Source organism: Nomascus leucogenys, chromosome 16 (genome assembly GCF_006542625.1).
Source record: "Nomascus leucogenys isolate Asia chromosome 16, Asia_NLE_v1, whole genome shotgun sequence".
NCBI lineage: Eukaryota > Metazoa > Chordata > Mammalia > Primates > Hylobatidae > Nomascus > Nomascus leucogenys.
The window spans coordinates 40,249,270-40,263,166 of NC_044396.1; the positions used below are offsets into that span (position 1 = coordinate 40,249,270).

At 38.7% G+C, this 13,897-nt stretch overlaps 1 protein-coding gene across 2 annotated transcripts in view; it reads right to left on the minus strand.

The window, feature by feature from the left end:
• The window catches only part of PXDNL (peroxidasin like), a 330,955-nt gene that overhangs the window by 131,782 nt on the left and 185,276 nt on the right, over window positions 1-13,897 (minus strand). For both annotated transcript variants that reach the window (XM_030795454.1, XM_030795455.1), the window contains 2 exons: window positions 4,477-4,646; window positions 691-957 (listed from right to left, as the gene is read on the minus strand). In XM_030795454.1, the coding sequence (XP_030651314.1) occupies window positions 691-957; window positions 4,477-4,646 (437 nt within the window). The remainder of the gene's footprint in view (window positions 1-690; window positions 958-4,476; window positions 4,647-13,897) is intronic.

Sequence of the window (13,897 nt, forward strand, 5' to 3'; positions counted from 1 at the left end):
AGCACTTATATTCTGCTGTTTACTAAACTCTAACCCTACAGGAAGATGGCATGCAAGGACACATGCACACACACACAAACACACGCACGCACACAAACACATCCACACACATACACACACGCATGCACGCACACACACCAGAAAGGAAGGGGCCACCCCAGGCTGAGAACTCAAGTACAAAGAAGAATGTGCCTTCTTTATAACATGATTGCATGCCCATGCATATAAATTAATTTCTGGATTCAGAATAGTTTTATTATTGCTGTTGTTACACAGCCTGGCCTCGTAGGAGCCTTCAGCATGTCCTCAAGCTCTGTTGAGTAGACAGTTTGGTAAGTGACTATGAACACAGGGCACAGCCTTTTCACTTTCATATCTGTACTGTCTTTCCTGTATCTGTAAAATATTCTGAAGCACAAATATCTCTTGACAGTTTCCTTCCAGATTAATGACTCCATCTCTTTTGTTGCTAATGGTTGATTCTGACCTTTGGATAAAGATTGAAGTAGGAAAGAAAAAAAAACAACTTTTAACTTGAAACAGATTAGCTTTGAAAATCTTATTGTGTCAAAAAATAATTGGCAAATAAAAATATCTCTCCACTGATGTACATGACATTATTTAAGTTGAAAAATAATTTTCTGAGTGTAGCAGGAGGAACATTTTAATCATGACCTTCTGCTCCCATACCTTGTACAATTATGTTTGCTGCAGCTTGAACAGAGCCGTGGCTATTGTTGGCATGACAGGTAAATCGACCGTGATCCCGTTGTGTGATGTTCTGTAAGTAAAGTCCACTGGACGTTGCCACGTGCCTGGATCCATCCAGCTCCCATCCGTTGTCCCTGGTCCAAGTGATATGGGGGTGTGGGTGGCCTGTGGCCATACATTCCAGAGTTGTGCTGGTGCCAATTAAAACCTCTGTGTCCTGAGGCTGGATTACAAAGCTTGGTTTGGCTGATGGTAAAGGGGGAACAAAACAAAATCCAGCAAGTAGCAGTTAGGAAGATTTATTTATTCTGCATTGTGTTTTTAAGATTATTGTCATTTTCAAAATGCCTTTAAACTAAAATATTACACATATATATATTTAATTCCCAGAGATTTAAATCTAAAATAATGAAATGTGGATTTGCTGTAAGTACATACTTTTTTAAAAAGATTGCTTGCCTTGATATCACGATGTATTATAGATACTGCAAAGCACCTACACAATACATATTCCTTATTTTAGGGGCTAAATGTTCAAACATTCTCTCTTAAGAATACTCACATTTTTTTAAACACAGTTTAGGCACATGTCACTGGGAATATATAAAAGTGCTAAGTCTAAGTAGTCATTTCTTCCTCCTGTTTGCTACCTGGAATTTGGGCAGGAATGCATTTGGGTTACAGGAGACACTCTGTGACTAAGAGGTGAAAATTATGAGGAATAAAGAAACCTATGTGCAAAGCAGATCAAAAAGCAGAAAGAAAAATATTATTGGCTCACTGTGGGTAATATGGCAGCTCTGCGACAGACTACCCTTGTCCTACTTGTGGCATACAATTAAAATACACAAGCACACACACAAACACACACACATAGAAGCTATGCATTTAAGCCATATCTAGCCAAGCTTTCAGTTACTTTCAGCTAAACGTATTATAAATTGATTCATCAAGTATCCATGTAAATAGAAAATTTAGACTTTCATATAAGGAGTTCCACTCTTAGAAATTCATAGGAGTTTCTCTTTTCTGGGAATCTCAGGCAAAAATTAAATATTTGCTAAGGTGTTAAAAATGCCTAATGATTGATTCTAAGTTTGGGGAGGGGGGATCATCCATTCCTGAGATGAACATACTCTGGAGAGTGGAAATAAATTCAATTAATCCAATTCAACAATAAATGTTTAAATTTAATTCCTAACAATATCTAATGTCTTAAGTCTATTAGTAACATGCTGGAATGTTGGAAAGATACAGAGATGAACAAACACACTCCTTCTTGTATGCTCCTACTCTAGCTGCATGAACAGAGGACAGAACCCATCATCTGTAAAACCACAATATGCCTTGGAAAGAATTGTCTCAGGGTTAGGTGTAAATGTGATAGGAGAACATTCTGGGAAGAGGTAAGGGAAAGTATAGGGAAAGCTATTATAATAATTGAAATAAATGTTCTGAAGTAAGTCAGTGGTAGTAGAACTGGAAAAGGAGATAATCTGATGCATCTTGGAACTAAATTTTTAGAGAATTGTGGAAGAAGGAGTAGCACTAGAGGGTGAATCGGAGGTTACTGGAGGAGAGTAATGATACCAACAGAGATAGCAAACACAGGATGCTGTGGGTTTGTGTAGGCAAATGTGTTCGAGAGATGTAAAGATTTACATGTGAAGATAAAAAGAAAGTCCTGGCAATGTCTGTTGAAATCTCAGGAAGGATCTCAGCAATAAAGACTATAAATTTTACATGAAGTATGAAAGCTGAAGGTTTGAGAAGAGCTCAGATGGAAGAGGAAAAAACTGTGATTAGGGCACGGGGGACTAGAGAAAGGGAGGGGAGGACAGCGCTATAAGGAACACCACATTTTAGGCAGGCAAAAGAGATTTAAAAAGAGAATTGAGGACATTAGGAAAGGATCAAGAGGAAGTCATGTTCTCAAAGTAGAAATGCTCCTGTGTGCAGGGTCAGACTTGACCTAGAGGCAGAAGGGAAGGAGGCTTTGGAAGGAGACAGTGGTGTTTCAATCAGAAATTACTTGGTGTAATCCCAGCACTTTGGAGGCCTAGGCAGGAGGATCGCTTAAGGACAGGAGTTTCACTCTGCAGTGAGCTATGATCATGCCACTGCACTCCAGCCTGGGTGACAGAGTGAGACCTTGTCTCTACAAACATTTTTTTAAAGAAATTACTTGGGAACTATCTGAGGAATTATCATATGCAATCAATCACTAACTCAAGTGTCTTTTTTTCCTGGAAAACCTCTTGATTAACTGCAATTTCCTCCATTCACTTTGCCACTGCCCTATCCATGCCGCCACCAGCTCTCTTCTGCCCTGTGGCAATTGCCGCTGCTAACTTCCTCATCCTGACATGCCTATCTTACCATGCCCTCCTGTTTGTTCTCTGAACTGCCACCAGAGACATTTTTCTAAAAGAAAAATCCAATTTTGATCATCTCAGTGTAGCGTCATGAATAGCCTGAGTGATCTGACCCTACTTTACACCTCACCAAATCTCGTGTCATTCCCAGCCTCTCCTCTGTATGCTCCAGGATCTCCATCTCTTGAATGTGCCTTGCTCTGTCTTCCCTATGCTGTCTTTTCTCCTAAAATGATGCTTCAACCCTACTTCTCTGGCTGTCTCCCACTTGTTGCTGCTTTCAACTTAAAGGTCAATGCTCTTGGGAAGACTTGAATGAATGCAATCCTCCGAGGCTGCTGCTCCAAATGCTCCCCTCCACTGGGATGGGCTGGAGCCGGCTCTGGAGAGCCAGTTGTCAAATTTTCAGTATTCTGCAAGCTGACTGCTACACAAAGCCATTCTTAAAGTTTTAACTAAATAAACTTACAATCAAATAAATTTTATCAACATCAAAACTAACAAATTCATCCCTATTTTTTACTACATTTTATTATTATCTTCAGTCTCAGGGTTATCATGCCTACTGTGTCTGCATGCTAGAAATGCTATATTATGATGAACTTCTGTGCATCTCTTCCCAACTCCACATTCAGTGATATTATTTTGGTAACTAGGAATTGGCCGTGGTGAGATTATTTATACAACAGATACTGACAAATGCTGCAAGTCAGGGCTCCCTGCTCCTCAGAGCCAATTTACAAACACTTACCAGCACACAACTGTCCTTTATGCTTCTCTCCCCTCTCCTTACACATAATAAAACTTATTTCTTGAATTATGGCTATCATCTAATAGGTGATAGGCTCAGTAAGGTGAGAGACAATGTATTTCCATCATGTCAACATGCTGTTAATGAAAATTTGTTGTAGTCATTATGTCTGGTTTATATAAGCCACTGAAATTATGACAAAGCAAAGCCCCTGGAAAGTTGAATAAGGAACGTGGTTGATAACCATGCAATCTTCAACAGCTAGCTCAGTGGGCATTCAATAAATACGTGTTGGATTAATTCATGATGAATGAATGATTGAATGAATTTCTGAAAAGAGTAATATTCCTACCTAGGTAACACTGGTTCACTCTGCATAAGGATGCTGGATAGCTGGACGGGGAATCAAAAGGAGAATAGAAAAGTCTTGGAATCACAATGTGCTGTACCAGAAAGGAACTAAGGCAGGAAATTAAAATAAACTTCAAGAGAAAAAATTCAAGTTTCTCTAAAGCGAAATTTAAAAAATCACAGCCAATGGGAATAGTTTCACTTTGAAGCATTACATACTCTAAAGCAGCAATATTAGGTCATTTTCCAGTGCAGATAATTGATAGAACTAGAAAATAATAGTTTTACCTGGAAGACTGGAGTATCTGAGCATGGCACTCTGCGTCTTGGCTTCCCCGGCGGAATTTCTGGCCATGCACTGATAGACACCTTGGTCTGACTCTCTGGTGTTTCGGATCATGAGTGTGCCATCATCAAACATATTAAGTCGAGTGTCATCTTCCAAATCCAATGAGTGGCTGGAAATATATGTTATACATGTATATTATTTAATCCCATTCATGTTTAAAACTGTTAACAAGACTGAGAATATAGTACTATATAGCTATGTTTCATGTCTACCCAATTTGTTAAATTTATTTTATCTGAATAATTTTAATTATTTCACTTTAAATCCTAGTTATCTTCTTCCTATTTCAAGATTACACCCTGAACAAAGGCTCTGAGTCAACATTTGATAGAGGGAAATGAGGTTGAGATGTTCTGCCTTCCTGAGTGGCATGAATTTGGACACTGAAGCAAGCGCTCCCGTATGACAGACACTTCAGCACATTTTTATACATTTGAATGCCCACTTTTCAGAAAAGAAATCACCAGATGGTAATATGTAATCCTTTTACCTCCTTCCATGAGTCATTCAGTATTCTTTCATATTTTGTTAGTGTAAAAGAAATATTCCTATTCAAACCAGCATGGGCTCAAAGCCAAATATAATTATATGACTGAGCAATAAATAACACACCTAACCTACCAAGTTGTTGAATATCAGGCCCCTTTCTCTGATGTGCACCATTTGGATATACTAGAAAAGTCCCATTTATCAATATAGTGCATAATCCATTGTGTGCAAGTGGGTTCAGCTGTGCAACACCATATACATCAATAATCATAAGAAAGGGAGTGCCTGCATGAGTTATTTTTAACAATAAATGCAAAGCTACTGACACAGAAACATATGTTAGAAATTTTTACAGATTTTTTTTCTGGCCAAGATTTTTTTCCTTTAAAAATATTTAATGATTATGTATGAGAAGGTATATAGATTTTCACATGTGTATGCTTAGTACTAATGAATGTGTTAGGCATAGATAAAGGAAATCTACTCTCCTCCATCTTCATCACTCAATACATATTTTCTAAACACCGACTAGGTGTCACCCACAAAAACGTCATTCCCAGAGAAAGAAAAAGTCCATTAGGAAAATTCCATAGTTCTCCCCTTAACTCATGTATTTGTTTTATAAAGCCAGGTAAACATTTTCCCACTAATTTCAAAATGTACCCACACTAAAGAATAACAACCTATTCTCACATAGGTAAAAACAGTAAAGCTTGTTAAAGAGATGAATAAATCATCATTCTTATCTAACCATTGTTTGTCATGAAAGATAAGAAAGAACCAGACAATGGTCATATTTGACTTTTATGTTTTAGAGTGGAATCACAGAGTGAAGGCAAGAAAGATGGAGACAATCTGATCTTCTTCAGCCATTGGGTGAGAAAAGCCCAATGTGAAGATGAAGTACCAATTAGCCAAAAAAGAAATTCGAGTTGTCATTTTTGAACAGATTAGTTTCAGAAAAAAACAGGCATGCTTTTGAATAGCCAGCAATGCAAGACAAAGGCAAGAAAAGGAGAAACTGGATGCCCCTATCCATATCACCTGCGAAGTTTCTCAGTGTAAGTAGCATGAAACGAACATCAGAAAGAATGTTTTTTCAAGGTTGGGTGCAGTGCCTCACGCCTGTAATCCCAGCACTTTGGGAGGCCGAGGCAGGCAGATTGCCTGAGGTCGGGAGTTCAAGAAATAATATTTTTTCTTAATGTTCCCCATTCAAGGGGCTCATTTAGTATTAAGAATTTTAATTGTTTTAAATGCAATTCTGAAATTATCTAACACTGAACCCAAATACAAAAAACCAAACACCGCATGTTCTCACTCATAGGTGGGAATTGAACAATGAGAACTCATGGACACAGGAAGGGGAACATCACATTCCAGGGACTGTTGTGGGGTGGGGGGAGGGGGGAGGGACAGCATTAGGAGATATACCTAATGCTAAATGACGAGTTAATGGGTGCAGGAAATCAACATGGCACATGGATACATATGTAACAAACCTGCACATTGTGCACATGTACCCTAAAACCTAAAGTATAATAAAAATAAAAAATAAAAATAAAAAAATTAAAAAAAAAGAAAAAGCAAAACAGTTTAAGAAAAAAACAAACAAAAAAAACAAACAAAAAACAAACAAACAAACAAAAAAAAAGACTACTTGCAAAGGAATATGACAAATGATGAAATCACATTTTTCAGAAGGTGACTTAAGTTTCTGGAATTTTGTTCCAAAACTTTGCAGCCCAAAATTTCAAAGGCTACCAGATGTGTATGTGCTATCTATCATCTGGCTACACAACGCAATAGAATTCACCGAGATTCATTATGTTAAAAATGATATAAAACAGGCAGTAGCACATCACACCTATAAATTCAAAATGCATCATTCCTTTTCCTAGTAATTTCCCTCTTTGTCCATAACCTCTTCATTATGCTCATAAAACTTGTTTGCTCATGAATCATGATGTTCCTTCCCAAAAAATCAAAGTCTTCATGTTTCAATATATTCCATTCACATTGTCAATTTGATGCAAATAGCAGTCATATGTAAAAACACAAAGGTTTGAAGAGGTAGAATATGTGTGAATATATTCTATTTTTCCTTGAAAATGTACAAATAAACATATTTGATTTAATGAAGACATACAAATAACTTCTATTAAGGTGTTTCATTGCAACAATCATTTGTTAAGTGCTTTCTAAGAACTAGGTGCTGTAGCTAGATACCAGAAATATTGACAAATAAGTTATCACCACACAAATTAAAACTATCTTCTGTGGTCACACACAGTGACTCACACCTGTGATGCCAGCACTATGGGAGGCTGAAGTGGGAGGATTGCTTGAGGCCAGGAGCTTGAGACAAGCCTGGGCAACACAGTGAGACCCTATCTCTACAAAAAAATCTAAAAATTAGCCAAATGTAGTGGCATAGGCCTGTAGTCCCAGCTACTCGGAGGCTGAGGCAAGAGGATTGCTTGAGCTCAGAAGTTCAAGCTTGCAGCGAACTATAATTGTACCACTGAACTCCAGCATGGGCAACAGAGTGAGACTCTGTCTCAAAAAAAAAAATCTTCCATATACAAAAGCACCATCAACCACAAATTATAGTATAGTTGTAAAGTTTGCTTATAATCTACTGGAACTATCAATCATATTTACCATGTTTACTAGAATTTGAATTTATTTAGAATGGCCTAAATTTCCATAGCTAAACCTCAACATTACGAAAAGTGTGAAAGACAGCCAACTAGATTCAACCAGGAAGCCCTTCTCCCATCAAGAGAAGCCAAAATATTGAAAAAGCCATCATACTTTAAACAGATCTTTTGAGGGAAAACACTGAGAGTTGCTAGAGGGGAAACACAGCCACTGAGGCTGAATAGGATGGAAGCTGAGAAGCCTGCACAGAGTCACCAAGTGCCAAGACCCATTCCTAGTTCTGATCAGGTCCTAAAGAAGAGGTGAGTGAAGGAAACTGCAGGGCACCACACCCCCACAATGGACCTCTGGGATCCTAGCTGCAAGAGATCCCACGACCCCCATAGACATTTTAATTGGCAGAGGATCTGCCAGAGAGAAGGCAGAGGCAGAGCTTGAGCCTGCATGGAGCCCAGGTTTTACACACGGGGCAACTCCAGCAAAATGTAAGCATAGGTGCCCATGCCCCAAGGCTCTCCATCTTGCTGTGAGTCACTCCAGCCCCTGCTGACTGCTGGGCTGGGATAGAGCAGGGCTGCCTTTCCTACAGGACTGGGGCCAATCTGATCTGTATGCTCCGTTGTCTCTGGACCCTCCCAAGGCCCCTGCCCGGCGGCTCCCATAAGAGCATGCACACAACACAGCCTCCACTACCCAGGGTGAGTGCTTTGCCAGCAGCCTGAGAGCACTACAGCCTTCCCAGCACAGCCAGAGCTAGACCCCAAAGGGCTAAAGGACAAAACCACAGGCTCAATCCCATCCTCCCAGGGTCCAGGCACACAGCTGAAGGATATCAAGCTGAGATCTGTGACTAGAGATTGTGCAGAGGAGGAACTGCCAATCTCAGAACACTGAGAAGAGTAAAACGCAGATTTGTGTTCTGGCATAGGTGTGTGTGCTGGGTGTGCCTCCCCGCCACAGGGCTAGTATGGGAAGGTTGTGGCCTTTCTGCTAGCCACAGTCTCTGCCTGAGGGAGCTCCATGGCCTGAAACACCTGACAGCCCAGCGACCTGGGTGCAGAAGGCTTGGGACAAAACCAGCAGATCAAGTAAGCTAGAGGGCAGCCACCAGGAGACCTAGTCAAGGGAGCACAGGCTGGGCAGTCCCCGCAGCCATCTGCTGCACAAAAATCCCAAGCCTTGAGCACTACACCAACTGCATAGCCAAAACAACTCCACCATGCCTGGGGTCCTCTGCCATTGACCTCCTACACAAACACACCATCCATAGACATATCACAAAGCACAGAGGACCAGTGGGCCCCTAGGTAGTTGCGAGTCTCCTGATAAGCTATCCTTTGGCTCGAGTTTCCCCTAGGAGTGAGGGTAGCACAGCCTGTCAGGGCCCCTTTGGGCCTAAGAAAATGTAGGTGTGTCAACAGTGATTGGAGGAGGGTCTTCCAAGGCCCAGGAATAGACTTGGCAAGGAAGTATATCTCACACTTCCTGTCTCCCCCACCCTCATAGCACTGTAGCAAATAAGAACAAGCTGAAATACAAAAGAAGTGCACAGCTGAGGAAGAGTCTATCTGTCAGCCCTTACTCTTAAGCACCATCTACTGAATTGCAGCCTGAAATACACCACCAAACAAAAATTCTTTCAGCACATATCACCCATGAAACACAATGCAAAAATCTAGCCACAAATTAAGTTCCCACACAGGGCCTAGATATTCGGAAAGCACACAGAAGCAAAGTCATTCAACTATATTCAACATACACCACAGTCAAAACCTCAAGGGAAATAACATAAAAACAAAAAGCTCCATACAACTGACAGCAACTTCAAAGAGATAAAGGAACACCAGCCCTCTCAAATGAGTAAGAATCAGTGCAAGAACTCAGGCAATTAAAAAAATCAGAGCATCTTATTACTTCCAAATGACTGTACTGACTCCCCAGCAATGGATCCTAATCAGATTGAAATGGCTGAAATGACAGACATAGAATTCAGAATCTGGATGGCAAGGAAGCTCAATGAGATAAGGAGAAAGTTGAAACCTAATCCAAGGAAGCCAATAAAATGACTCAATAGTTGAAAGATAATGTAGACATTTTAAGAAAGAACCAAATTGAACTTCTGGAATTGAAAAAATCACTACAGGAATTTCATAATACAGTTAGAAGCATTAACAACAGAACAGACCAAGGTGAGGCAAGAATCTCAGAGCTCAAAAATTGGTTCTTCGAATCAACCCAGTCAGACAAAAAGAGAGAAAAAAGAATTAAAAAGAAGGAATAAAATCTCAGAAATATGGGATTACATAAGGAGACCAAACCTACAATTCATTGGCATTCCTGAGAGAAAATGAAGAAGAGTAAACAACTGGAAAAACATATCTGAGAATATAGTCCACAAAAATTTCCCCAATATTGCTAGAGACATCAGCATGCAAATTCAAGAAATTCAGAGAATCCCTGCGAGATATTACACAAGATGCCCCCAAGACACATAGTCATCAGATTCTGTGAGGTCAACATGAAAAAAAAACCTTAAAGGAAGCTAGAAAAAAGGGTTAGATTTCTTACAAAGGGAGCCCCATAGGGCTAACAGCAGACTTCTCAGCAGAAACCTTGCAAGCCAGAAGAGATTGGGGAACTTTTCTCAAAATGCTTAAAGAAAAGAAATTCCAACCAAGAATTTCATATCCAGCCAAACTAAACTTTATAAGTGAAGGATAAATAAAATTCTTCCCAGACAAGCAAATGTTAAGAGAATTGGTTAACGCTAGAACAGCCTTATAAGAGGACCTTAAGGGAGTTCTAAACATGGAAACAAAAGAATGATGCCTACTATCACCAAGACATATTTAAGTACATACCGCATAGATAGACCCCATAAAGCAACGACACAGTCAAGCCTACCAAACAACCAGCTAAACAAGAAGATCAAAACATCACATATCAATGTTAACCTTGAATATAAATAGTCTAAATGGTCCATTAAAAAGGCACAGAGTTGCAAGTCGGATTTTTAAAAAGACCCAATCTTTTGCTGTCTTCAACAGACTCTTCTCACATGTAATGACACTCAAAGGCTCAAAGTAAAAGGATGGAGAAAGATCTCTCATGTAATTGGAAAACAAAAAAGGGTAGGAGGTTGCTATTCTTATATAAGATAAAATAGACTTTAAACCACCAATTATAAAAAAAAGGACAAATAAGGGCACTACATAATGATAATTAGTTCAATTCAACAAGAAGGCAAAGAAATTCTGAACTTAAATTTGACACTTGACCAACCAGACTTGATAGACAGCTACAGAACACTTTATCCAATAATAACAGAACATACATTCTTCTCATCTGTACATGGAAGATGACCATGTACTTAGCCATAAAGCGAGTCTCAATAAATGCAAAAACATCAAAATCATACCAACCATACTCTCAGACACAGTGTAATAAAAATAAAAAATGAATACCAAGAATATCTCTCAAAATACGGAAATTAAACAACTTAATCCTGAATGACTTTTGGGTAAACAACAAAATTAAAACAAATCAAAAAATTCTTTGAAATTCATTAAAATAGAAACAAAACATACCAAAATCTCTAGAATGCAGCAAAAGCAATATTAAGAGGAGAGTTTATAAAGCTAAACGCCTACATGAAGAAGTTAAGAAAGATCTCAAATTAACAATCTAGAGGAACTAAAAAAAAAAAAAAACTAGAATAAACTAACCCCAAAGTGAAGCAGAAGAAAAAATATAACTGGCTGGGCACAGTGGCTCATGCCTGTAATACCAGCACTTTGGGAGGCTGAGGCAGGAGGACTTTTTGAGCCCAGGAGTTTGAGACCACCCTAGGCAATGTAGCAAGACCCTATATCTACAAAAAATGAAAATATTAGCTGAGTGTGCTGGCATTTGCCTGTAGTCTCAGCTACTCAGGAGCCTGAGGTGGAATGATTGTTTGAGGCTGGGAGGTCAAGGCTGCAGTAAGCCACGATTGAACCATTACAATTTAGCCTGGGTGACAGAGTGAGACCCCACCTCTAATTTTTTAAAAAATCAATTTTAAAAAATAAAATAACCAAAATCAGAGCAGAACTACATGAAACTGAGACACACGATCCATACAAAAGATCAATGAAACCAAAAGTTGGTTACTGGAAAGGATAAAGAGGATTGATAGAACATTAGCTAGATTAACAAAAAAAAAAAGAGAGATGTTTCAAATAAGCACAACCAGAAATGACAAAGATACTACAACAATTCCCACAGAAATACAAAAGACCCAGAGAGTCTATTAAGAGGAAATGGACAATTCCTATAAACACACGACCTCCCAAATTAAACCAGAAAGAAGCTGAAACCCTGAATAGATAAATAATGAGTTCTTACACATGGGCACAGGGAGGGGAACATCACACACCAGGGCCTGTTGGGGAGTGGGGAGCTAGGGGAGGGATAGCATTAGGAGAAATACCTAATGTAGATGACAGGTTGATGGGTGCAGAAACCAAGGCACGTGTATACCTATGTAACAAACCTGCATGTTCTGCACATGTATCCCAGAACTTAAAGTATAATAATAACAATAATAATGATAATGAGTTTCTGAAATTGAATCTGTAATAAAAATCCTACCAATCAAAAAAGGCTTGGACTACATGGAGTCACAGCCAAATTTTACCTGACATACAAAGAAGAGCTTGTGCCAATTCTACTGAACCTATTCCAAAAAATCAAGGAAGAAGGATCCTCCCTAGCTCATTCTATGAAGTGAATATCATCCTGATACTAAAATCTGGCAGAGACACAACAAAAAAAGGAAACCATGGGCCAGTATCCCTGATAAACATAAATCCCAAAATTCTCAACAAAATGCTGGCAAACTGAATCCAGCAGTACATCAGAAAGTTAATTTACCACGACCAAGTAGGCTTTAGTCCTGAGATACAAAGTTGGTTCAACATATGCAAATCAATACATGTCATTCACCACATAAACAGAATTTTTAAAAATTATATGATCATCTCAGTAGATGTGGAGAAAGCTTTCTATAAAATTCAACATTTCTTCATGATAAAAAAAAAACCCTCAACAAACTAGGCATCAAAGGAACATACCTCAAAATAATAAGAGCCATCAATTACAAACCCACAGCCAATATCAGACTGAATGGGCAAAAGCTGGAAGCATTCCCCTTGAGAACCAAAACAAGGCAAGGATGTCCACTTTCACCATTCCTATTCAACATAGTACTGGAAGTCCTAGCCAGGGCAATCACATAAGAGAAAGAAATAAATGACATCCAAATAGAAGAAAAGTCAAACTATCTCTATTTGCTGATTGTATGATTCTATACCATGAAAACCCTAAACACTCCACCAAAGCCTCCCAGAACTGATAAAGGACTTCAGTAAATTTTCAGGATACAAAATCAATGTGTAAAAAATAGTAGCATTTCTGTACACCAATAATGTTCAAGCTGAGAGCCACATTGAATATGTAACCTCACTTACAATAGCCACAAAAAGAAAAAATATCTAGAACTACATCTAACCAAGTAAGTGAAATATTGCTACAAAGAGAACTACAAAACATTGTTGAAAGAAACCACAGATGACACCAATAAATAAAAAAGCATTTCATGCTCATAAATTGGAAGAATCAATATTGTTCAAATGGCCATACTGCCCAAGGCAATTTACAAATTCAATGCTATTCCTATCAAACCACCAATGTCATTTTTCACAGATTTAGAAAAAAAAACCTATTCTAAAATTCATATGAAAGAGAAAAAGAGTTTGAGTGGCCAAAGCAATTCTAAGCAAAAAGAACAAAGCTGGAAGCATCACATTATCCAACATCAAACTATTCTACAAAGCTATACTAAACAAAACATGGTGCCAGCACAAAAACAAACATAGACAAACAGAACAGAATAGAGAACCCAGAAATAAAACTGCACCTCTACAGCCATCTGATCTTCAACAAAGTCAACAAAACTAAGCAATGGAAAATGATTCCCTATTCAATAAATGGTGCTGGGAGAACTGGCTATCTATATGCAGAAAGATGAAACGAGACCCCTACATATCACCATATACAAAAATCAACTCAGAATGGATTTAAGACTTAAATATAAGACCTCAAACTGTAAAAATTTTAGCAGAAAACCTAAGAAATACCCTTCTCAACATCAGTCTTGGCAAATAA